This window comes from Urocampus carinirostris, chromosome 7 (assembly GCF_059441175.1).
Source record: "Urocampus carinirostris isolate Australia breed hairy pipefish chromosome 7, RoL_Ucar_1.0, whole genome shotgun sequence".
NCBI lineage: Eukaryota > Metazoa > Chordata > Actinopteri > Syngnathiformes > Syngnathidae > Urocampus > Urocampus carinirostris.
This window is the reverse complement of record NC_142355.1, coordinates 8,143,116-8,169,382: the sequence shown is the minus strand read 5'-3', so window position 1 is coordinate 8,169,382 and position 26,267 is coordinate 8,143,116. Positions and strand designations below refer to the sequence as shown.

At 40.8% G+C, this 26,267-nt stretch overlaps 1 protein-coding gene and 1 pseudogene across 1 annotated transcript in view; both read right to left on the bottom strand.

Annotated features, from left to right (window-relative positions):
- Positions 1–7,052: 7,052 nt before the first annotated feature.
- LOC148362237 (U2 spliceosomal RNA) lies at positions 7,053–7,172 on the bottom strand (annotated as a pseudogene).
- Positions 7,173–12,968: 5,796 nt separating this feature from the next.
- The window catches only part of slc7a5 (solute carrier family 7 member 5), a 35,156-nt gene continuing 21,857 nt past the window's right edge, over positions 12,969–26,267 (bottom strand). Inside the window, exons 8-10 of the mRNA XM_088339657.1 lie at positions 23,875–24,024; positions 17,749–17,926; positions 12,969–15,688 (exon numbers count right to left, since the gene is read on the bottom strand). Of these exons, the coding sequence (XP_088195783.1) occupies positions 15,642–15,688; positions 17,749–17,926; positions 23,875–24,024 (375 nt within the window). The 3' untranslated portion in view covers positions 12,969–15,641. The remainder of the gene's footprint in view (positions 15,689–17,748; positions 17,927–23,874; positions 24,025–26,267) is intronic.

The window sequence follows — 26,267 nt, the reverse complement described above, 5'->3', positions numbered from 1 at the left end:
TATTACAAGAAATACTACTTAAACATGTGTTTTACACAGCTTGTCCGACCATGTGCGTCAACACATACATTCCATACAGACAATTTACTTGAACTTCCATAAATGTGTGTGTGTCTTGTTTGTAAATTTCACTTCGTTTGTTCGTGTTTCTATAAGGAAGAGAATACGCAAACACCGTTTGATGTACTAGGTCCAGTCCTTCTTGTCCGGTTTCCCCTCTTTCATTTTGAAACAATGTGAACAAAAAAACAGCAAACTGGAATAACAAACAACATCAAATTTCATGCACAGTATTACCTCGGGGCAGCACGGCGGCGCAGTGGTTGGTGCTTGTGCGGCACAGTTCATGTCATGGGAACCTGTCGTGGGTTCAAATCCAGCTCCAGACTTCCTGTGCGGAGTTTGTATGTTCTCCCCGTGCTTGCGTGGGTTTCCTCCGGGCACTCCGGTTTCCTCCCACGTTCCAAAAACATGCATTTCAGGTGGATTGGCCGGTCCAAATTGTCCCTAGGTGTGAATGAGCGAATGAGTTGTCTGTCCCTGTGTGCCCTGCGATTGGCTGGCAACCAGTTCAGGGTGTCCCCTGCCCACTGCCCGGAGATGACTGGGATGGGCTCCAGCCCCCCCGCGACCCTAATGAGGATAAGCGGTACGGCTGATGAGATGAGATGAGTATTACCTCGATTTTCTCGGTTAATCCATTCCGTAACTGCCTGTATTCATTTCTACGAAGTAGGAAGCAAAAACAACCAGAAATCAACAAAAAGGATAAAATACCCACCAAAGAGCGTTAAAACAACAAAAAATAAGACCAAAAAAGACAAAACAGTCAAGAAATCAAGAAGTATTAAACATTTTTTGCCAAGAAACAACAAAAATGACTAGGGAAAAAAAAAAATGGGAACACGCTCATACTTCTGAACCTGCTATTATTGAATAAACCCGGAATTACAGAGTTTATCGGGACATTCTGCATGGAGGCTCGATTGCTTCTGTCTGCCAATTGGAGCGTACTAGACAACAACAAACAAAAACCAGAATCGAACACACGACTGAACAACAATAACAGGAAAATACTGCGCCCTAGGTCTGGGGTGTCAAACTCATTTTAACTCGGGGGCCACACGATATAACAAACACTCTGTCGGGGGCCGGATAGTAGATTGAAGAGAAAGAAAAAAAGAGATAAAGAAATAAGAGAAAGAGGAAGGGAAAAGAAGAGAGAGGGCGGGACAAAGAAAGAAAAAGACAGAGAGAGCGTGAGAAACAAAAGAGATAAAAAGAGAAGTCGTGAGAGAGGGGGAAAGAAAGGGAGAGGATGAAAGAAATCCAAAGAGAAATAGAAAGACAGAATAAGAGAGAAAAGAGAAAATAAAGCGCGAAGAGAGAAAGCGAAAAGAGAGAAAAGGAAAAAATGAAGTTAGAGCAAAATAAGTTAAAAAGACACAGAGAGAGAGAGACAAAGAGCAACAAAGGAAGAGAAAAAGAGAGTGAAAGAGACAGAGTGGGAGAAAAGGTGTGGAAGAGAGAGAGAGAGAGAGAGAGAGAGAGAGAGAAAGACACAGACAGAGAGAGAGAGATAAATACAAGTACAGTGTCTTTGTTCGAGGCACCTGGCTTTGGCAAAATCAAGTTGACATATTTCAACCTGCTGCTTGTTTTTCTCTTGCGCTTCTCTGTACTTAGCGGGCCTGATCTGGCCTTTAATCAAGTTAAAGTAACCCTACCCAACCCTGATGACAAAAAACTACAGTAGCGAGGTGTTGCGGTATCTCTTAAAATAATTGGAATATACTGATGGAATATAGCTAGATATTATGGAAATTCCATGTCCAATTTCCCTCATTTTGCACGTTTAGGAATTTGGGAACACCATTAAGCTTTCGGAGGCCACATAAAACGATGTTCTTTTAGGTTTTCATAATAAGGCGGGCAGGGTTGGGTAGGGTTACTTTAACTGGATTACTTTCAATTACTTTTGGATTACTTCCAATACCAAATATGCTAATAAAAGACAAAAGAAACTAAATATGAATAAAATTATTAAATTTTGTGCTGGCTTGGGGAGTAACGGAATACATGGAATGGCACAAATGATGTTGGCAAGCTGTTTGGATTAATTTTCATTTTATTTCTGTCGCATTTTATGTTCGTTTTGCCGGAGATCAAAGAGATCAAAGCCAGGAGAGAAAGCTTACCACGTGTTGTGAGTCATCATTTTATTCATATTATGTTTATTTTGTCTTTTATGAGCATATTTGGTATTGGAGTAATCCAAAAGTAATTGAAAGTAATCCAAGTAAAGTAACCCTACTCAACCCTGGATATAGGAAATGGGGGCTTGCTCGATGTGTGGACAAAGATCCGATCAAAGCCATCTAAAGGTGATTTACAATGCTGGAACCATTCCCAGAGGCTTGATACTTACAGATGAGCAGCGCCGAACCCTTTTCAAAAAAATAAAACCAAAGAAACATATTTTTACATTTTGGCACTCAGGGACAATGCTTCTAAAAACGGTTTTATATATTAAGGCATTAAATGAGTTGTTTTGTCGTTATGTGTTCCCAGCGTTGGGTAGGGTTACTTTAACTTGATTACTTTCAATTACTTTTGGATTACTCCAATACCAAATATGCTAATAAAAGACAAAATAAACTAAATATGAATGAAATAACAAAATTTTGTGCAGGCTTGGGGAGTAAAACTGATGTTGGCAAGCTGTTTGGATTTATTTTCATTTTATTTCTGTCGCATTTTATGTTAGTTTTGCCGGAGATCAAAGAGATCAAAGCCAGGAGAGAAAGCTTACCACGTGTTGTGAGTCATCATTTGATTCGTATTTAGTTTCTTTTGTCTTTTATTAGCATATTTGGTATTGGAGTAATCCAAAAGTCATTGAAAGTACCGCAAATTCCGGACTATAGAGCGCAACTGATTATAAGCCGCACCCACCACATTTTAAGAAGAAAAACGATTTTGTACTTACACAAGCCGCACCTGTATATAAGCCGCATGCGCTCACATTAAAATATGTAACACAATCACAAAATTAGCCCAAACCCGGCTTTGAGTCCCGCGATTAAAGTAACCCTACCCAACCCTGAAGACGGGGGCCTTAAACTGTCATCCCACCTGCTGCTATCGCCCCCAGGCCACATGTTTGAGACCCCTACTCAAAACCAAGTTCAAGTTGGAGGATGAGTGTAAAGAAATTCCGCACATCTCACAGGGAGATGTTGTCGTCATTATCGAGGTTTGAAAAGCGGCTAATGACTCGGATTTAACGAGTGTGCAGTCGGCAGCAATCCAAAATGTGATGCAGAATTCGCAGCAACGCACACTTCACGACTGCGTGTAAAATCCACAGTGCACAAATCCTTTACACTTGCTACGGCCATAGCTTAACGCTTAAAATTCTTGAGAGGATTAAGTTGTTTGCTTCTGTGAGCATTCGGCGACAGAGTGTCATTTTGACACGAGTGAGCCAACTCGTCCTTAATGTAATCGCTGCCGAAACAGTTGACTGTGAACGCAACATCACGTGGCGCTGTTGTTGAACACTTCCCATAGGAAGCAAAAGCTCATTCATCTGATGGCTGCATTTTCAACACAAGAGCAAGGAGCAATGTTCCCTCTAAGCTGCGCAATCGCGCACTGACCGCACATTCTCAGCGCACAAGAAAATCTAGCCAACGCACAAAAATCAGGGCTCGAAATTGCTAATTAAGAAGCGAATTAAGTCAAAGTTACAGTGCATGAAGGTAAAAATAAAAGGGTTCCCCTGACGCTGTGTCCTAAATGCGGTATTTTGAAGTCGAGTCGAAGTAGAACGAAGTTGAGTAAAGTTAGTAGAGTTTGTCGAGAACCGGCTGCTTCGGCTCGCCTCACAAAAAGGAACCGGCTCTTTTGGGTCCTAAGCGGCTCTTCAGGTTGTTTTTGCCTGTTTAATCCCAAAATGACCAAATATTGTGTAAAATTATGCAAAAAATGACTTAAAGGAATGGGGGAATAGAACAAAAAAGAAAAAAATACCAAAATGAAAAAGTAGTGAAAAGCTGAGAAAAAAAGAAAAGAAAACAAAAGGAAGAGAAAAAAAAGAAGGAAAAATTTACAAAAAAGCCCAAAAAAAAGAAAAGAAAGAAATGTAGAAAAAAGGTAAATAGAGAATAAAAGGAAAAAAGTAACAGCTCGGAAAAAATAAACACAATGAGATTTTTTCTAAAGGGGCGGGCGGCAGTAGCTCAGGAGGTAGAGCGCTCATCTTGGGATCGAGGGATCCCAGTTCGAATCCCGAAAATGTAGGAAAAAAGTAAATAGAGAACAAAAAGAAAATGTCAGGCGGGACGGAAGGAAAACTGAGATCACTTGCACTCGTTTCTTGGTTTCTATTGGAAGGAAGGAAGGACAAGGCGAGATTATTCGATCCGTTGTTTGACGGATTGTCGAGGCTTGACAGGCGGGTGAAGGCTTGGCGGGAATGGTCGTGGACAGGCGTAGTCGTCGTGTTGTTGGTTGGGGCTGAAGAAGAAGGGCGTCGTCGTGTTCGGAAGAGAGATCAGGAGTCAGGCGGGCAGGGCAGGTCGTAGGCAAATTCGGAAACGGGTCGGCAACAGAGATCAGGTAGAAAAACAGGAGGCAGGCAAAGAGTCTGAGTTACGGGCTTTCTGAGCAGATGGCAACAGATCGCATAATACAATCAGACAAGGTGTTTCCGGAAGCTGGGGATTTAAATGTACAGGGTGCGCCAATCAGCTGTCCTGGCTGCTGGCGCCAAATCCTAAGCACAGGTGTTCCCAATCCGGGTGATTGATACAGAAAAAAGTAACAGCTAGGAAAAACACAATGAGATTTCTTTTAAAGGAATTAAAAAATATATAGAAAAAAACAGGGAAATAGAAGAAAAAGTATGTGTTGCATTCAAATAATTTCCAATTATACCAAGTCAATCTTGTTGCCAACATTGTACTTCCACTAAAAATGTGATTAAATACAGTTCTGTATCGTGCAACCGACTAAATAAGCCCCCAAAAATGTTAGTATTATGCGACAAAAGATACCAGGAAAAAAAATAAATGGAAATCTTGTGAAAGAATTGTAAAAACAAACGACGTTTGGAGGCTGTACAACCTTTGCAATAGTACATGAGTCAATTCATTCAAAAGTGATTTTTTTTTTTGCATTGCCGGCAACTCAAGTTTTGGACATGTTTGATAATGACTTAGTTGCCACACTTGGGATTGCTGTTGCTCACTGTTGTTTCAAGCGTTGCTCACCGACTTTGTGTGAACGCTCAGTCCCGTGGAAAATTAGAGGGAACATTGAACACAGTTATCCCTTTTTCTTTGCGAAGGTTGTGTTTGAAAATAGGCCGGCGATTGTAAAAACCCCTGAAGAAGAAACATTCGATTTTTTATCAGATCTCACTATCATATAATATACACTAGCATTCTGCCTTGTGGTAAAAAATATGAAGTGCTCTTAAGCTCTCTTTTCAGTTCAACATGTTAAATGTTTTGAAAAAGAAAGTGAAAGCAACAGAAACACGTGAAGCACTTTGGTGTTACGCTCTGTCAAAATTCCTCAATTTGTTGTTGCGTTGGACAATTATTGTTTGTATTGAAGGATTTTATATTTTATACGATTGAGTACAAGTTACATTTATCGAGTGCAATGAAGATTTTCACTGAGTGAGCTTCAGGTCACGCCGTTCCAAATGCGGAATGTTTTGGCTGGGGAATTTTGATAACAGGACTCTGACGGAGAAGGCCAGACGCACAAGGACAGACATCGCGACGCTCTTCTCCGAGATGGTGGGGCCACGTGGGGGTGTTTTCCTGGCGAAAATATTTGACATAACTTCATTTTCAAACATTTTCGACAGACGGTGTGCCTCGGAACTTTTTTATAAATAAAAGTGTACCTTGGTTCACAAAGGCTTGAAAAAAAACTATCCTACTTGATCTCTTCTTTTTATCCAGTCAATCGACACTGTCCAACTGGGCTTGAGAGGGACCATATCTCATTTTATGATTTTTTTGTTGGTTTTATTTCCTTTCTTTGCCCATAATAATGGGTCCCACGGGTGTTAGTGAGAAGAGGAAAAGAAAAGTGGAAAACAGTGACAACAATGATGGAGTCAAAGATGGAAATGATTGCGAAATACCAAAATGGTGGACAAATGTCTGCCATCGATGCGCTGCTGGAAAGTACAGTAAATGGCTTAAATGTTATATTTTAAGCGTTTTTACCAGTATACTTATATTTAATATCTACGTAATGAGTCTGATTGAATTGATTAATCTATTTTAAATTTAACGAGCCGCGAAAAGCTAGCTTTCGCCATGCTTTCCAGTTTGTTTTGGGCGAACACATTGACTTTTGCGCCCGAAATCGACTGACAGCATTCATCAGCCGAACACAGTTGCGCACACGGACAGTCACATCCACCCAATACAAACATACATGAACACACACATGCAAACTGTTTGCTAATGGATGATTTCAAAATACTTGTACAGTGATGTCAGCATAGCCTAAAACATTTTAGCTGGTTAACGTTTACCGAATCCCTAAACCACCAGTCATCGGGTACTACTTCCTGTGGTGTGTCTTTGGCAAGTAAAACCTGGCGGCCCCAATCCTTCTCCAGGAAACCCGTCCTAACTGGTTAGAGAAGCTATAAAAATGACCTTGTTTTGAACTATTGTAAATTCCGGACTATAAAGCGCACCGTATTATAAGCCGCACCCACTACAGTTTAAGAGGAAAACCGATTTTGTACATACACAAGCCGCACCTGTATATAAGCCGCATGCGCCCACATTTAAACATGTAACAAAATTAACCCAAACCCGACTTCAAGTCCCGCGATTGAAACTAAACGGGGGGGTTTGGGGTTTTTAAGGGTTATTGATCTATCTTCGTTATTCATTATCCATTATCCGTTATCGGTCAGTTCATAATACGCTACAAAGCCTAGGAGCCGGGACACTTACTCTCAGCCAAAAGGCCAAGCTAAGGTCCTAGCCCTAAAGCCTTGCTGCGATCATTGCGAATGCACCGTTCCCGGAGGTACTGCAATACCGGGCCGATGCGTGGAGTGGACAGAGCAAGCTCTTATTCCATCTCCAGAATGCAAAAATCAAAGATCATGGCAAAGGCCAAGCTAAGGACCTGGCATCAAGGCCAACATGAATCCTTACCACCTTTAGGATTGAAACTAAACGTCCTTTATTAAAGTCCACAGTCCATAAATCACAGCCGGCAAAATGAACGGAAAATGATACCGGTACTTAAGGTTTGATGCAGACCTGCAGAGTCCGGGTCCCGTTGAAAGTAATCCAAGGAAAAAAGTGTATATTTCCAAAGTTAAGGGTGGGAAAAATATATCAGATGAACACATTTACTCACACAACTCCTTTTTCTTTAACCAACTTTTTACCCCCTCTTCTTTCCTTGTCTGTCCCTCACCTTTAGCGGTCCCCACTTAAACTCGGCACCCCGCGTTTGTTCCGCCCCTCATTTTTCGTTCACCCGTTCAAAACATATCAGAATAAGTCTATAAAATGAATACAAATAAATACATTACAAAAATATACAGTTGCAAATACATATTATACATGGGTTACACGTATTTACAAAGAAAGACGGTACACCGAGAGAGTTTTCAAAGCTTTAATAATAATAATATAGCTTTGACAGGGCAGTTAATGGTAGCAACACTCGAGCGCCGCTAGTGGCCGTTAGAAAAATTACATAAATTGGCTGCATCACTGAATAAGCCGCAGGGTTGAAAGTTAGGGAAAAAAGTAGCAGCTTATAGTCCGGAATTTACAGTAGTTTAGTATCTGGAGCATCACATTTGTGGTTGTGATTAAACTTTCGTCATGGCCAGAAAACAACAACTCTTACGTATCACTCGACAGTTCTTGTTCCGAAAAATAAAGGCTATTCAAGGCAAGAAATTCTCAAGAAACGGAAGATTCCCTAAAACGGTATATACTCCTCTTTTCAGAGAACAGCAAAAATAGGCTCTAACTCAGAGGTCAGTAGTAGGTTCTTTAGTGCTTTCCTAGTGGCTTCTTTGAGATTTTCCATATATTTTCAATGTCAAAAGGTTGGCATGTATGATGTTTATGTCTCAGTTTCTCATGGAACTGAATGTGCTGCACCTATGAAAGTTAAAATCAGGGGTGTCTAAACTTTGATGGCTGCATATGGCACAACTCATTTGTCAACAAATTAAAAGAATACAACTCAAAATGCATGACTTGAACTCAATAGTTTCTCTTTAGTATGGGTAACATGTAGTCTGTTGTGTATGCTGAGGTCGTCAGTGAAAATTTGTAGGCCATGGGAATTTACCACCTACTGTACATGTTTATGTATTATGCATTCTGCAGAACTCGCCATCAGCACTATTCCAGTCCGGATACCCGGAGGAGGGACAGAGTGTGAGAAAAGCATGTGACAACCAACAATCCTGAAAGCACAAAGACTATTTCTGAACTAGAACATGTGAATAGAGACAGACTGTGAGACGTGCATTATTCAAACTAATTGTAATGTAAAATGTGGCGCGGGGATTTCTACACAACAGACATGGATGCACTCTATTTTAGCGTGACGTTTATGTTTTTATGATTAAAAAAAATACATTTGAGGTGTTTGTTTTGTCTGACACACACTCAGGATTAAGAATCACAGCAATGCAGTCAAAGGTGCAGTCAGAGGAGGCACGTGAGGCCGTGCCTCACTTGTCAAGGTGCTGCAATAGAAGCGGTAGGGGTCATACTAGACATTAAATTAAGCTGGAAAACACACATCAGACACATACAAACTAAAGTATCTCTAAGCATTTCAATATTTAATAAAGCCAAATACATTTTAAACTATAATGCATTGTATTTAGATGGTAAGGCGCCCGCTTTGAGACTGGGAGGTCGGTGGTTCGCGCCCCGGCCGAGTCATTCCTAAGACTTAAAAAGTGGTCGGCGGCGCCCTCTGTTGGCTGCGGCTGCATCGGCTCGCTACAACGGGTCAGGTGCAATCGACATTTCGTTCTGTGTACATTGTTACACAGAATGACAATACAAGGAAATTATTATTATTATTATTATTATTATTATTTATTATATTGTTCTCTAGTTCTGCCTTACTTAACATAGTGTGCAGAAGTCCGGGGCAATAATTACAAAGGTCTCCCCAAAACCCTCTTTTTATCCTCCAAAAACGTGCAATTAGAACTATACACAGGGTAGGATATCGAGATCATACTCATATTTTATTCCTGCAGTCCATATTATTAAAATTTTTCACTGCACAACTGCTATTTAAGGTCAACAAAAACATAGTGCCATAAAACATCCATAAATTATTAACCCGGAAAGAAGGAAATTATGACTTAAGGGGCTGTAGTGAATGCATGATCCCAAAGGTGAGAACCACCAGGAAAAGTATGTGTGTGTCTGTGTGTGGAGTCAAGCTCTGGAACGGTTTGCAAGACGAGATCTAACAATGTCCAACTATTCACTTGTTCAAATTTAAATACAAAAAAAAAAACATTCCTGGCGGAATACAGAGATGAAGAAAATCGGGTATGAGTGATACGAGAGATTGGGAATAGTGCGTCTAGAACTATGATTAACTTTGTGTTATTGTTGCTGTTGTTATACCATTACTGTTATTGTTAATAGTATTACAATTGTTGTTATATAATTGGTGTGTTTAGTAGGGAAGATGAAGGGGTAGGGAATATAAGCATTTGCTTCTGACTATTATTTTGTTGTTGAGTCTTTGTTTTTGTTCTGTTTTTATTTCAATGTTCGAATAAAGTTTTCATTCATTCATTCATTCATCATGGAAGTTTAAAATTAAAAAATGTATGAGATAGTCATACTCAGTCGGGGTTAAAGTTCTTTTTTATTATTTCTCATTCACAATTTTGGGATTTTCTTTTTTTCCAAAATCACTCAATTTTTACTTTATATTATGCAATATCGTTAATATAATTAGTATGTAAGGTATCACTGTGCTGGTGCAAAGTGAGCAGGGTTGGGTAGGGTTACTTTAACTGGATTACTTTCAATTACTTTTGGATTACTCCAATACCCAATATGCTAATAAAAGACAAAATAAACTAAAAATGAATGAAATGATGACTCACAACACATGGTAAGCTTTCTCTCCTGGCTTTGATCTCTTTGATCTCCGGCAAAACTAACATAAAATGCGACAGAAACAAAATAATCCTGGGTTATACATTACAACAACAGAACAAAGGATGTCACCTCAAGACCGTCATTTTGGGGGAACAGTTGAAGGGAAATTTAAGTCTCTACAAGGTCAAATATTTTAAAATTGTATGATACCCCTCAGTGATTTGATTTTTTTCTGTCAAAAAATTGATTATTATTAATTAATAAGCAAAATCTACCCGTGGTTTTCCCATAGTTTTGCCAGGCTTTATGACATCACATTTGCTTTTTTTAAAAAGACAATCTATCATTGGTCGTTTTATGAGCGGTCCTCTGTAATGCCATTCAGTAAACAGCAAGATTCAAAATGGCCGTCCTCTGTGAGATGGACAGGGTTGGGTAGGGTTACTTTAACTGGATTACTTTCAATTACTTTTGGATTACTCCAATACCAAATATGCTAATAAAAGACAAAAGGAAATAAAAATGAATAAAATGATGACTCACAACACGTGGTAAGCTTTCTCTCCTGGCTTTGATCTCTTTGATCTCCGGCAAAACGAACATAAAATGCGACAGAAACAAAATGAAAATAAATCCAAACAGCTTGCCAACATCATTTTTGCCGTTCCATGTATTCCGTTACTCCCCAAGCCTGCACAAAATGTAGTCATTTTATTCATATTTAGTTTCTTTTGTCCATTATTAGCATATTTGGTATTGGAGTAATCCAAAAGTAATTGAAAGTAATCAAGTTAAAGTAACCCTAACCAACCCTGGAGATGGATGACATTCAAATGACCTGGTTAATTTGTCTTTTTAATTCCGAAAACACAAATTTAACCACCTCTTAGTGTCTTGATGGTAGTTACTTTTAGGCCCTCTGTGCTACTGTCCGTCATAGCAGTTGGGTTAGCAGACCTCTATGATGTTTTGGCTTTGTGGTTTTACAACGTTCAAATTTGTAATTTTCCTTCCTGCTACTAGTGTTAAGCGTATTACTGAAATAAGTAGTTAGTTACTCCAGTTAAAAAGTAATTTAATTAGCCCCCAAGTTACTGATGCCAAAAAAGTACCACGTACACTAAAAATAACTCGTTACAGATTACCGTACATACTGACTCCCTTAAACGCCATTAAAATAACCACATAATAAAATAAATAGATGAAAATGTATACGACAGCCTGTGAAAGGGGTGCAATCTTTATATTTCTTGGCCTGTGCAATCTTGAGAGCTTGAACACTTAGCTGAGACACTCCACATCCATTTTGTCTTCGGTCTTCAACACATACAAATATATCCTTCAATTCATGGTGGTGTCCAAGACATTTTCCTTTTTTCTGGGGGTAATGGTGTATTGCAAAAATAATTTTACAACTTAAAATAAATACTTTTACTTTTAACTATATTCTCACGCTTGCCCCATAGATTTTCCCATAAGTTTGTTATTTCGTTGTAAGCCTAATTATTTGTTGGCTGAACATTTCCTATAGCTAATTTTCATCTCAATTTGAGTCACACCTATTTCTGGGGGAAATATATTTATAAATTAAACTCCATTGATGGGAAGACTGGGACTCAAATTCCTACGTTAACAGTTAAAATGTAAATTTCTGTAACACATAAGGCACTATTAGCTTGGCATATGCTAAGGTATTTCTTGGTATTATTAATATCCATATTGTATGTCAGGTTTTAAAGTACTGTTGCCAAAACAAATAATCAAAAGGAACTGAACAATGCAAAAAGTACTTTAAATAAATGTGGGTAAAAAAACACTTCTATTCTATCGCATACGAATAACCTAAATTTTATGTTGACAATATATGTGTATTATTTATTATTGCAACATCCATTGTAGCCCTGTCATACTGGAAGGGGGATTACCTCATGTGCAGTCCCTTCTCAATGTTTCTTTCTTTTCATTTTCCTCATGTTAAAGGTTTTTGTCATGAAACGGACCAGGATCAGGACCCAAATGTGTGACGTTTCTCACACAAGCCTTTTATTTCACGGGAAATGGGGAGTCATGCATGTTAGGCAGTAGTCTGGCGTGGAATGACAGGAAACCAGAGGCCGACGAGATCGATACCAATTGCCCGAGCAGATATCGGACAGATGGGGTCGATATCGGACAGGACGGGACAGACAGGATTGATATTGAAACACTATATCGAAATTAAACTGGACAAACTAGACGAAACGAAAACTGGAGAGACTAATAAACAGGACAAAAATAGATGGGAACAATACTGGACAGGAAACGCAGGCCGGAAACCGGACAGAGTGAAAACCCACGTCAGAGGTTCGTTGACAGACTGACAAAGTAAGAGTGAGACCACTGAGCTTAAATAGACAGAAAGCCAATCTGCCACACGGGCGGGGCCAGTTGGGCGCCATGGCAACCGTGACAGTTTTTGAGTTTTTCCTTGCCCTCTTGTAGGTTTTAGATCAGGGGATGGTGTAATAATAGACAGTGGTTAGGATTAATCTGTGGTCTGTGAGGCCCTTTGACTCTTTGAGATTAAGGGCTATACAAATAAACATGATTTGACCAATGATGTCATTTGTTGCCCTTTTGTTTTAGTCTGCGTTATTGTGAGTTGAACTTAATTGTTAAAAGATCTACATTAACTAAAATTATATTGTAATTGTGACATTTTTATCGTAACGGGAAAAAAAATTGCAGAATAAATAGTATCGCCAATATTCCACACAATATAAAAAACAAACAACAGACACAACAGCAAATGACAAAACACAAGAATACAGAAAAAACCCTCAACGTTTATTTGAAAAGCACTTTTCATAAAACACATTGTAAACAAAGTAGATTAATATCAACCGACAGCATTTTCTAAAAAAAATAAATAAATAAAATATCTACAGCCCTAAACAAGTTAGTTTCTCCCCCAGTTTAGTGTAATGACTGTGTGGTTGTTGTTTAAAAAAAAAAAAAAATACATTGACTGCACCAACCTGCACAAGGAACACGGTCGGACACCAATTTGGTACTTACAAATGATGTGAAAGGGTTGGTTTTTTTTTAATCAAGAAAAAATAGGAAAAGAAAAAACAGGAACTGTTCCCCAAAGCAGGAATATTAAAAAAATATAAAAAACTAACTACAACCTAAAGGAAATATTTTTACGTTGAACTCTGCTTATGTCAAGAAAAAAATGCACCCACCCACAAATTCTTTTTTGAACTACATAGAAGAGAATGGAAAACATAGAATTAAAATACTAAGGTGCTAAAATCAAATAAATATACAGAACGTATTATGATCGTTTGTCAAGACTAGAATAAGATTTTGCTTCAAAATGGATCCAGCTGGAATTAAACACATTTTCTGGAATACTTTTAAAAAGATTTTAACCTTGCTTCTTGATCGATGATTTGGTTACACAAAAGATTGTCACAGGGGGGGCTGTCCCAATTTTGACAACAGCTCAAAAAAAAAAAAAAAAAACGCACCGCAAAAAATGATGACAGCAATAATCTTTCTTGAGGCATAAAAGCCGATTAGGATATCAGTTAAATTTTCTATGTCGATAACACTTCAGTTTTTAGACTTTGAAGTCTTTTTGTGCAGCATCTACCCATTTATAGTTAAGTGTCAGGGTTGGGTAGGGTTACTTTAACTTGATTACTTTCAATTACTTTTGGATTACTCCAATAGCAAATATGCTAATAAAAGACAAAAGAAACTAAATAGGAATCAAATGACTAAATTTTGTGCAGGCTTGGGGAGTAACGGAATACATGGAACGGCAAAAATGATGTTGGCAAGCTGTTTGGATTTATTTTCATTTTGTTTCTGTCGCCTTTTTATGTTAGTTTTGCCGGAGATCAAAGAGATCAAAGCCAGGAGAGAAAGCTTACCACATGTTGTGAGTCATAATTATATTGATAGTTAGTTTTCCCTCATCTCTCACCGTGGAAATACTGCAAAAGGGAAGGTAGCAGTTAGAGAAATTAGGGGGTTTGGAATAAGAAGTTGGAAAATTCTTCTTTAAATTGTTGATATAAAACTTAACTGTGCTTTAGAAATTATGCACAGACTTGTTTTATGCAACATTGTTGTGCTCCTTTAAAGGCGTGTACAAGTACTGTCTTCAGAGATTTTTTTTTACTTATTGTTACAAAGCGGACACGGATTGACTTTTTTCCTCAACTGTCATCATCCAATTAAAAATTGTAAAACCGAATAGTATAAGAATTTTAGCAACCTTTTTTGGTTATACAATTTATAAATAATATACTAAATAGTTTTTTTAGAGATGACCTGACTAAAAACAGATAAAATGGCTTGCCTGTGCAATGGGATGGATCAAGATTTGCAGTGCTACATTTTCTAAAAGTGTAATGGAACTTCAAACAGGGACTAGAACTATTGTGCTGGACTAACATAAGGGTCATACGCAATAAATGACACAAATACACGTAGAATATCCAACATATCTCATCTCATCTCATTAGCTACACCGCTTATCCTCAGTAGGGTCAGGGGGGGTACTGGAGCCCATCCCAGCAATCATCGGGCAGTGGGCAGGGGACACCCTGAACTGGTTGCCAGCCAATCGCAGGGCACACAGGGACAGACAACTAACTCGCTCATTCACACCTAGGGACAATTTTGACCGGCCAATTCACCTGAAATGCATGGGTTTTTTTTGGAATGTGGGAGGTAACCGGAGTGCCCGGAGGAAACCCATGCAAGCACGGGGAGAACATACAAACTCCGCCCAGGAAGTCTGGAGCTGGATTTGAACCCACGCAGGAGGTTCCCAAAACATGAACTGTGCCGCGCATGCGCTAACCACTGCGCTGCCGTGCTTAGTTAGTTTCTTTTGTCTTTTATGAGCATATTTGGTATTGGAGTAATCCAAAAGTAATTGAAAGTAATCCAGTTAAAGTAACCCTACCCAACCCTGTTAAGTGTGGCCTATAAATGTGCACGTTAATTTTATATTGCAGTTAAATGATGTGACAATTTGAAAACAAAACGACAATGAAAACATCACTAACCCGTAACTAGTTCACTAAACATGACTAATAAAGATAAAACAAATCCAGTTGACTTGTACGTTTTCTTTTCAATACCTTGTCTCGTGGCAGTAAAAACCAACGGTTCTCATGAATTCAACAACAACAAAAAATGAGGAACAACGTCTAGAAAATGCTAACATAAGTGCAGATTAGTCAGTGACTAACGGCAGTCAACACAGCAGCGAACAAAAGTTGTACACCGAAGTACTGATGCACTTAAGGCTCTTGCATGTCTTTCTCCATTCTTGGCATCATCGTGAGAGGAGTGTCTGTATGTGTGAGTTTGTGAGAGTGTTTATGAGAGAGTCACAGAGCGAAAACGTGAGAGAGCTCTTCGGGGCTCAGAGATGTCGGAGTCGGGAGGTCACCCTTGCCGCACTGGAGAGTTCTAAGGCACCACCTGCATCGCTTTCTGGCAAAAGGCCGTGGTTGAGACTGCAAAACATACACATACAGAGTTTCTCAGTGCAGAGGAAAAAAATCCATCCGGACCCGACCCAGGTCCGAGCGATCAACTTGATTTTGCAGGAAACCCTAAATTTCATATTTTACTTGCGAGGACTCGGGAGGAGAGGTGATTTATGATAACAAATGAAAGCCTGGCGAATCCGATTAACACAAGATGTGAGGTCAGCCTTGTGTTTTCCTGCCTAAGCTGTGGCCGCCTTTTGCCGTTGGCTGCTATCCATGTGTTTAGGCTTCCCGCCCTTTATTGTACTATTACTGCATTACGGCCAATGTTCCCTGTCATTTTCCACGGGTCTGAGCGTTCACACAAAGTCGTTGAGCAACGCTTGAAACAGCAGTGAGCAACAGCAATCCCAAGTGTGGCAACTAAGTCATTATCAAACGTGTCCAAAACTTGACATCAACTTACATTTTGCTGAGTTTCCGGCAATGCAAAAAAAAAATCACTTTTGAATGAATTGACCAATGTATTATTGCAAAGGTTGTACGGCCTACAAACGCAATTTGTTTTTTTCTTTTTTTTCCCTGGTATCTTTTGTTGCATAATACTAACATTTTCGGGGGATTATATAGTCGGTTTCACGATATGAAACTGTATTTAATCACATTTTTTAGTGGAAGTACAATGTTGGCAACAAGAATGACTCGGTATAATTGGAAATTATTTGAATGCAACACAAACTTTTTCTTCTTTTTCCCTGTTTTTTTTTTCGTTTTTAAATCCCTTTTAAAAAAATCTCATTGTGTTTATTTATCCTAGCTGCTACTTTTTTTTCTTTTTGTTCTTTATTTACTTTTTTCCTTTGTTTATTTCTTTTCTTTTTTTCTGGCTTTTTTCAGAATTTTTCCTTCTTTTTTCTCTTCCTTTTGTTTCTTTTTTTCTCAGCTTTTCACTACTTTTTCATTTTGGTATTTTTTTCCTTTTTTGTTCTATTCCCCCTGCCTTTAAGTCATTTTGTGCATAATTTTACATAATATTTTGTCATGTTTGGATTAAAGAAGCAAAAACAACCCGAAGCGACGTTTAGGACCCGAAAGAGCCGGTTCCTTTTGGTGAGCTGAGCTGAAGAAGCCGGTTCTCGAAAAACTCACACACGCAGCTTAGAGGGAACATTGCACTAGATAGATTTTCTTTTGCGCTGAGAATGTGCGGGCAGTGCGCGATTGCACATGCACGCAGCTTAGATGGAACACTGATTACGGCCACGGCATTCGCCACAAAAATTACCAAAACTTTGCTTGAAACACTTGTAACCTCTTTGACTACCCATCCATTCATTATCTGCACCGCTTATCCTCAGTAGGGTCGCGGGGGTGCTGGAGCCCATCCCAGCCATCTCCGGGCAGTGGGCAGGGGACACCCTGAACCGGTTGCCAGCCAGTCGCATGGCACACAGGGACAGACAACTCGCTCGCTCATTCACACCTAGGGACAATTTGGACCGGCCAATCCACCTGAAATGCATGTTTTTGGAATGTGGGAGGAAACGAGAGCGCCCGGAGGAAACCCACGCAAGCACGGGGAGAACATGCAAACTCCACACAGGAGGTTCGATCTCATGACCTCAGAACTGTGCCGCATACGCGCAAACCACTGCGCCGCTGTGCTGCCCCCTCTTTGACTAATCAACAGGTAAAACAATATGGCGGACATGCTGTCTTCAAAATGCATTAGAAAATCATTGGAAAATACAGACTAAATCTTAATTTTATACCCGGATTTTACATTTTCCATGTCTAATAAAGAGGGAGGCAGAGAGACAAAGAAGAACAATGAGCGGTGGATAATAGAGACAGGAAGGAGTTCTTTAAATTGACATTGCAAGACTTTAGTACAGTAAAATCTATCTTGCGCAATGTTCCCTCTAAGCTGCGTGTGTGAGTTTTTAGAGTTTTTTTCAAGAACCGGCTTCTTCGGCTTGGCTCACTAAAAGGAACTGGCTCTTTCCGGTCCTAAACGGCTCCTCAGGTTGTTTTTTGCTTCTGTTTTTTAAATGAGGGTTAATGAAAAAAAGAAAGGCACTCACAGATTCCATTCAACAGCCACTTGGGTTTGTTTTTCCACGTCACACCAAAGAAGTAGACAGGCAGACCAGTGGCGATGATGCCAAAACCAATCCCGCACTCCTTTGGTGTTTTCCAGAAGGATACGATGATGAGGAACAGGCAGGCGAGCACAAACGCCACCGGGAGCAGGATATTCACCTGATAATGAGAGAGAGAGAGAGACAGAGAGAGAGACAGATGGAGAGAGGCAGCGTGATAGAAATAGTGATAGAGAAAGACAGACAGAGGAGAGAGAAAAACAGAGAAAGAGAAAAAAACAGATAGAGGGTCACAGAGTGAGAACCAGAGAAACAGAGAGAGAGAAAGAGAGCGGGCAAGCAACAGAGGGAAAAGGATAGAAAGAGGGAGGCAGAGACAGAGAGGGAGAGAAAAAGAGAAAGAAGGAGGGAGAGAGAAAAAAAAGAGATATCATTACATTGGTAATCCGAAAAACAGTATCTGAGCCTAAAATCTGAGGATGTGGTCTGCTCATTAAAATAGTTGCTTTACAACAATGATTTAAGAGTTTACATAGTTTACACAAGTAATCTTTGGAAGTGATGTTTCGTTCGCAAACGTAACGGCTCTTTGAGCCGGCTCTTTGAAGTGAGCGACGGGAGCCGGCTCACCACTTAACAAAAGGAAAACAGGCGAAGGAGCCGATTTCCCTCAGTTCCCACGTAACACCCGGAGTTGAAATGTGATATTTATTCTACTCATTTTTAAAGCAAACGTCACATTTATTCTAACCATCCATCCAGTATTTGCACTGCTTATCCTCATTAGGGTCGCGGGGGAGCTGGAGCCCATCCCAGCTATCTTCGGGCAGTGGGCAGGGGACACCCTGAACTGGTTGCCAGCCAATCACAGGGCACACAAAGACAAACATCACGCTAGCTTATTCACACCTAGGGACAATTTGGACCGGCCAATTAACCTGACATGCATGTTTTTGAAATGTGGGAGGAAACCGGAAACCCACGCAAGCACGGGGAGAACATTCAAACTCCACACAGGAGGTTCAATCTCATGACCTCAGAACTGCTGCCCCTATCCTAACCATATTAGAAGAAAATATATTTCCTCCTCCATTATTTTCAGGGTTGGGTAGGGTTACTTTAACTTGATTACTTTCAATTACTTTTGGATTACTCCAATACCAAATATGCTAATAAAAGACAAAAGAAACTAAATATGAATAAATTACTAAATTTTTTGCAGGCTTGGGGAGTAACGGAATATATGGAACGGCAAAAATGATGTTGGCAAGCTCATCTCATCTCATTAGCTGCACCGCTTATCCTCAGTAGGGTCGCGGGGGTGCTGGAGCCCATCCCAGCAATCATCGGGCAGTGGGCAGGGGACACCCTGAACTGGTTGCCAGCCAATTGCAGGGCACACGGGGACAGACAACTCACTCGCTCATTCGGACAATTCACCTGAAATGCATGTTTTTGGAAAGTGGGTGCCTGGAGGAAACCCACGCAAGCACAGGGAGAACATACAAACTCCGCACAGGAAGTCTGGAGCTTGATTTGAACCCACGCAGGAGGTTCCCCAGACATGAACTGTGCCGCACATGCGCTAACCACTGCGCCTATGTTGGCAAGCTGTTTGGATTTATTGTCGCATTTTATGTTAGTTTTGCCGGAGATCAAAGAGATCAAAGCCAGGAGAGAAAGCTTACCACGTGTTGTGAGTCATCATTTTATTCATATTAAGTTTCTTTTCTCTTTTATTAGCGTATTTGGTATTGGAGTCATCCAAAAGTAATTGAAAGTAATCCAGTTAAAGTAACCCTACCCAACCCTGATTATTTTGGGATGATTGCCAACAGCAGCACTAAAAAGCCGCATGCGGCCCCTGAGCCGCGGGTTGCCTACCCTGGCCTTAGACCAAAAATTTCGGACACCCCTGAAGTTGTCTTATAAGTGTTACAGCATTTTCTTAGCTCGTGAGTATCGGGAAACTGGGCAGTCAATTGCTCTGGCGGCTTCGCAACCGGTACAAATGCAACTGGTGAGCAAAAGGAATGTGACAGGCAAATAAAAGGGACAGTGAGGGAGAGGAAAACAGTGGGATTAAAGGAGACAATGGCTTCCAGTCCCACCACACACACAGTGTCTACTCGGCATCTCATTTCACAATAAACATTGCCTTCCAAAGTTGCTATTTGTGCAGTGTCACCCGTCCTTGTAGATCTTTATTGCTGCGACACAAGGCTGTTTGAGGTTCTTTAGAAAGCTACTTTTTACAACATTATAAGATGGTAAATATGTCAAATGGTTAGATTAACATTCAGGCTTGTTTCAAATTTATGGCAGTCCGCTCCATATTTGAATCAGACTAAGACTCACTAGGTTGCATGCAGGGTTGGGTAGGGTTACTTTAACTTGATTACTTTCAATTACTTTTGGATTACTCCAATGCCAAATCTCATCTCATCTCATCTCATCAGCTGCACCGCTTATCCTCAGTAGGGTCGCGGGGATGCTGGAGCCCATCCCAGCAATCATCGGGCAGTGGGCAGGGGACACCCTGAACTGGTTGCCCCAGCCAATCGCAGGGCACACGGGGACAGACAACTCACTCGCTAAGTCACACCTAGGGACAATTTGGACCGGCCAATTCACCTGAAATGCATGTCTTTGGAATGTGGGAGGAAACCGGAGTGCCCGGAGGAAACCCACGCAAGCACGGGGAGAACATACAAACTCCGCACAGTAAGGCCGGGAGCTGGATTTAAACCCACTCAGGAGGTTCCCACGACCTCAGAACTGCCGCACACGCGCTAACCACTGCGCCGCCGTGCTGCCCCCAATACCAAATATGCTAATAAAAGACAAAAGAAACTACCGTAAATTCCGGACTATAAGCCGCTACTTTTTTCCCAAACTTTCAACCCTGCGACTTATTCAGTGATGCGGCCAATTTATGTAATTTTTCTAACAGCCGCCAGCGGCGCTCGGGTTCAAGTCACATGACGCAGCTTACAAGCTAAACGCAATCGAGCAGTCCGATAAAGAAGGAAACAGAGCTACTGCACGCAAGGTAAATTACCTTGCGAGCGTGTTGCTAGCGTGTTTTTGATTAAGGGAGCGTGGAACGTCGTCTATATGACAAAGTCTCTTACCCATACTGGGGAAGACAACTTTGATGACGTCAATTATAAGGAGGTAGATGAGGACGGTTTACCGTGGTTTCTGCAAGAATGGATTGGTTTTTTTAACAGGTCGGTTCACTGTGTTGCGAGCGTGTTTCTAGTAGCATTTTGCTACCCTTCACAGGCACGGTTTGGGATGAAAAATATAATATTATTATTAAAGCTTTGAAAACTCTCTCGGTGTACCGTCTTTCTTTGTAAATATGTGTAACCATGTATAATATGTATTTACAACTGCATATTTTTGTAATGTATTTATTTGTATTTATTTTGAACACTTATTCTGATAAGTATTGCACTGACCAATTAAAAAGCAGGGGCGTAATAGACGCGGGGGATGACGGGAAGTGGGGACCAGTAAAGGTGAGTGTTTGTGGACACGGCAGACAATAGTGGATATATATTTTTCCCACCCTTACCTTTGGAAATATACACTTTTTCTCCTTGTATTACTTTTAACGGGACCCGGACTCTTCAGGTCTGCAACCAATGTTAACTACCAGTATCGTTTTCCGTCATTTTGCTGGCTGTGGTTTTTGAACTGTGAACTTCGTGTTCAGTTAAAATCGCGGGACGCAAAGTTGGGTTTGGGTACATTTTATGATTACGTTATATATTTTAATTTGGGCGCATGCAGTTTATATACAGGTGCGGCTTGTGTGAGTACAAAAGCGACTATCCTCTCAAAATGTGGTGGGTGCGGCTTATAATCAGGTGCGCTCTATAGTCCGGAATTTACGGTAAATATGAATAAAATTACTAAATTTTGTGCAGGCTTGGGGAGTAACGGAATACATGGAACGGCAAAAATGATGTTGGCAAGCTGTTTGGATTTATTTTCATTTTGTTTCTGTCGCATTTTATGTTAGTTTATTCATATTTAGTTTCTTTTGTCTTTTATTAGCATATTTGGTATTGGAGTAATCCAAAAGTTATTGAAAGTAATCAAGATAAAGTAACCCTACCCAACCCTGGTTGCATGTGAGTTTTTGCAAACAAAGTGCCGCCATGGCACAATGGCCCCTCTGTGTATTTGGAGTGTCCTCCAGCAAGTGGACCAGTCACTATACCAGCAGCTGACAAGCATTCCACTTCTCTTCTGGCCTTTAATTTCAGATCAGTGTGCATTCATTTGTGTCAACGAATGAATGTGTCTTTGTGGGTGGCGTGAGACGCAGGACAAAATGTTGTTAATCTTAAAATCATATCCAAATTAGATTTCAACAAGCCCGTTTCCTGGACTACAAGTCACACGAGGCTAAGAATGTATTATTGGGTATAGGAAAAACACACATAATACACACTGAAATTATTTTCCCCAGGTATATCATTGAAAATGGTACACAAACCTTCAGCATTAATGTTTTTTTTTCAATTTCATTGCAGAGAAAACACACCCTTAATAGGGTTCGCACACTTTTTCATGGCCAAATTCAAGCACTTTTGAAGGACTTTCAAAGGGAGACAGGACCCACTTGCGTTGCGTTTTTCACAAGTTTTATTGGAAGAAAGAGAAAGGGTCGCGCCCACGATCCGGTGATTGCTAGACACAGGAAGCAGGTCGCTCTGAACGCGGAAGTGGATCTTCCGTGGCGAGCGATGGCGTGTCAGGAACGGAAAAACAGGTCAGTAGCTGGGACAAAAACGTGGTCGGGGTCGTAAGCGAGTCGTGAGCCAGGAAAGGAGAGTTAGACGTAGTCGGGGACAAAAAGGGATCGAAAGCCGGGACGGGAGAGTAAACGTGGTCAGGATCAAAAACGGGTCAAAGCCGGGGGACAGACGGGAGCAAAAAACAGGTTGGAGTCAGGGTCGAAAAAAGGCTTGCCTAGTGTTAACTGAGGTTCGCAGACAGACTGACCAAAGGGGACAGATAGAAGTGGGTTTAAATAGGGACAGGGAGCCAATCAGAGTCCGAGGCAGTTGGCGCCAAAGGAGCGGGCACAGGTGATTCACATCGGGAATCATGACATTAAATGAAGAAATCCGGTGTAAATCGTGTGATTTGCAGATATCTCTATGATTAACATGCGATTTTTTTATCTTGTGTGTACAATTATCAAGACAGGATTTTTCTATTTAGGTGTAACATGCTCTTTTCCTCGTGGGTGCAACCGGTGGGGTAGGGGTTGATTTTTTTCATTTAAATTTCAAAAGAATCAAGTGCAATTGCACCTCTTCTACAATAGGGAGCAGTGACACTTATTGGTAGTGTTTTGTTTACATTTAACCTCCACACTGCATATAGCACAGAAGCATTGAGTATGAAGTGTAGACACAAAAGTGGAGCAGACGCTCAAGTGACCCCATGAAAAATAATTAACTCGTATAAGGAAACAGATTTTCTGGGAGAGCGCGAGAGGATTTTTTTGGGGGGGGGGCAGAAAAAGTGTAGGGGGAGATGACGCTTCATAGGACAATGTCATACAAACTAATGCCAGCATCCGTTCATCACAAGGGAAAAGGAAATGCAATGGTAAAGCAAAGACACCAGAGAGCAGTGTCGGTGTCATTTTTAAGCAGATTTGTTGTGATACAAGGCAACGATTCCAAGCATTTACAAGTTTGTCACCCAAAATCCAAGCCCCTTTCAACCCTTGAAACACAACTTTGAAATTCAATCATTTTCAAGGAGTTCAAAGCACCCGTACTAGAACCTGGATTAGCGATGATTAATCATGCAGAAAGGTTCTCCATGCCTGTGCTAAATTTGGCACAGCTGACATATTGGTTTGTTTGGGCCTGTCTTGTAGACGGGACATGTTAAGGCACAGAATCAATTAGCAAAATTCATCACTGGTTTGATACATCACATAACTCCAAGCAATATTTCTTGTTTGACAGACACAATCCTTCGTGGGCCCCATTTGTAAATCAGTTTCTATATCTGGTAACCGGTCTCATATTCACAAGCCCCAAATCAATTGACACGTTTGTATTGTCTCACCTTGATGGGTCTTTCTAGCTCAGGCTTCTTATAACGGAGGTACATCATCCCTAAGATGGCCAAGGCGATGCAGAGCCAGTTGAAGAAACTGAAGAAGTTGATGACGGAGAAGATGTCATCAGAGAAGGCGTAAAGCAGAGTCATTAAGCACTAGGCAAAGGGAAAAGAAAACAAGTTCTACAATAAGTTTTTGTTTCACGTAATGGAGAATATGCAAGGTTCCAACACCTTTTAATAGCCAATTTCAAGCACTTTTCAAGGACTTATATCCATCCATCCATCCATTATCTGCACCGCTTATCCTCAGTAGGGTCGCGGGGGTGCTGGAGCCCATCCCAGCTATCTTCTGGCAGTGGGCAGGGGACACCCTGAACTGGTTGCCAACCAGTCGCAGGGCACACAGGGACAGACAACTCACTCGCTCATTCACACCTAGTGTCATGTCCTGCACGGTTGTCATGGCATCCAGCTGGCCCTGCCCCTTGACACCGGCTGAGACGCATTGAACTGATTGCTTGTGGAGTACTGAAACGCTCCTTTTGGGACTGCCCGTGGCTTTACCTTGTTGAAGACCTGTTCATGCCTGTTCGATCTGAGTAATACCTAGTTTGTAATTTTGATTGCCTTTAAACCTGTTTTGTTTTGTCTTTGGTCCGTTTGTGTGTTGGACAACTTTTATTTCCTAATTAAAGTGACAGATCGTCTACGCATATGAGTTCCGACTTCCTGCTTCCCGGTCCGTTTCCTGACACCTAGGGACCATTTGGACGGGCCAATTTACCTGACATGCATGTGGGAGGAAATCGGAGTGCCCGGAGGAAACCCACGCAAGCACGGGGAGAACATGCAAACTCCGCACAGGAGGTCTGATCTCATGACCTCAGAACTGTGCCGCACACGTGCTAACCACTGCGCCGCCGTGCTGCCCTAAGGACTTATAAATAAAGCTAGATTTCCAATTTCTCTAGTATCATTAAAATAAGAAGTTCAGTGTGAGATGTGTATTTTGTAAGCCACAAATATATCTAAGGTACCGTATTTTCCGCACTATAGGGCGCACCGGGTTATAGGGCGCACCCCCAAAAAATAGTTTTTGGTCCTATATCTTCCATAGATAAGGCGCACCGGATTATAAGGCGCTATAATTGGAACGTCGACAAAACAGTCAGATGATTCAGTCCAACTGATTACCCCCTTAACATTCCCAAAGCTTGCAAAGAAGCAAATATGTGTCGTAGACACGTGCGGATGCGGTGTCCGTACAATGTCACTTAAATGCATCGTTTCAAATATCATTCGGAAGGTTAAAGTCTTAGGATTCAAGAAATGCGTACCATTCCTTAGTTTCTATTTTCTTTTTCGCTCGCAACTTTACTGTGCATATGACAATAAACACTTGGAATTGAGTTTAATTCACTCAACTCATCACAGCAACATCAAGATCGTTCTAAAACAAGATACCGGGAAAATATAAAGCCGCATAGCTCACCTAAGTTCTCACGTTCAATATTGATACGCAATCATGGTCTTCTTACAACCGTGAGTGAAGTAAATCCAGGAAAGTAAATTATTTGCAAATACAGACTAATAAAACATGTTTCTTTATGGTTCTTCAGCAAGCTTGCTAAGCTTGCTACGCCATTGCTAAACTCGGCCAATCGCAGGGTTTGTTTTGGCCATCTAGCCAATCCGAGGCTCCGAATAACTTCATCCAATAGCGATCGATTTAACGGATGATTGACACATCTTTTTTGGCCAATTGCAGGGTTTGTTTTGGCCCTCTAGCCAATCCGAGGCTCTGAATAACTTCAGCCAATAGCGATCGATTCAACGGATGATTGATACATCTTTTTCGGCCAATTGCAGGGTTTGTTTTGGCGCTCTAGCCAATCCGAGGCTCCGAATAACTTCAGCGAATAGTGATCGATTTAACGGATGATTGACACATCTTTTTTGGCCAATTGCAGGGTTTGTTTCCGCCCTCTAGCCTATCTGAGGCTCCAAATAACTTTAGCCAATAGTGATCGATTCAAATGATGATTGACGCATTGGTTAGCCAATGAAACGTCGGTATATGAATCCCAGCATACACCGCAGACTACTCCACGTTCGGGGGAAAATCGAGTCGGCGGCTGTTGCGTAAGTTGCGAGACCTTGTGATTTAATGTTGATCCATAAATAAGACGCACTGTATTATAAGGCGCATGGTCAGCTTTTGAAAAAAATTAAGATTTTTAGGTGCGCCTTATAGTGCGGAAAATACGGTACATCTGAGATTTTTATCTTCCGTGTGAATTAATCAATACGAGTTTTAGATTTTGAGTAAATTACTCATATATTTGTGGATCTGAACAATGAATGTGTAAATATGTTTGAGACAAATATCTCTCGGT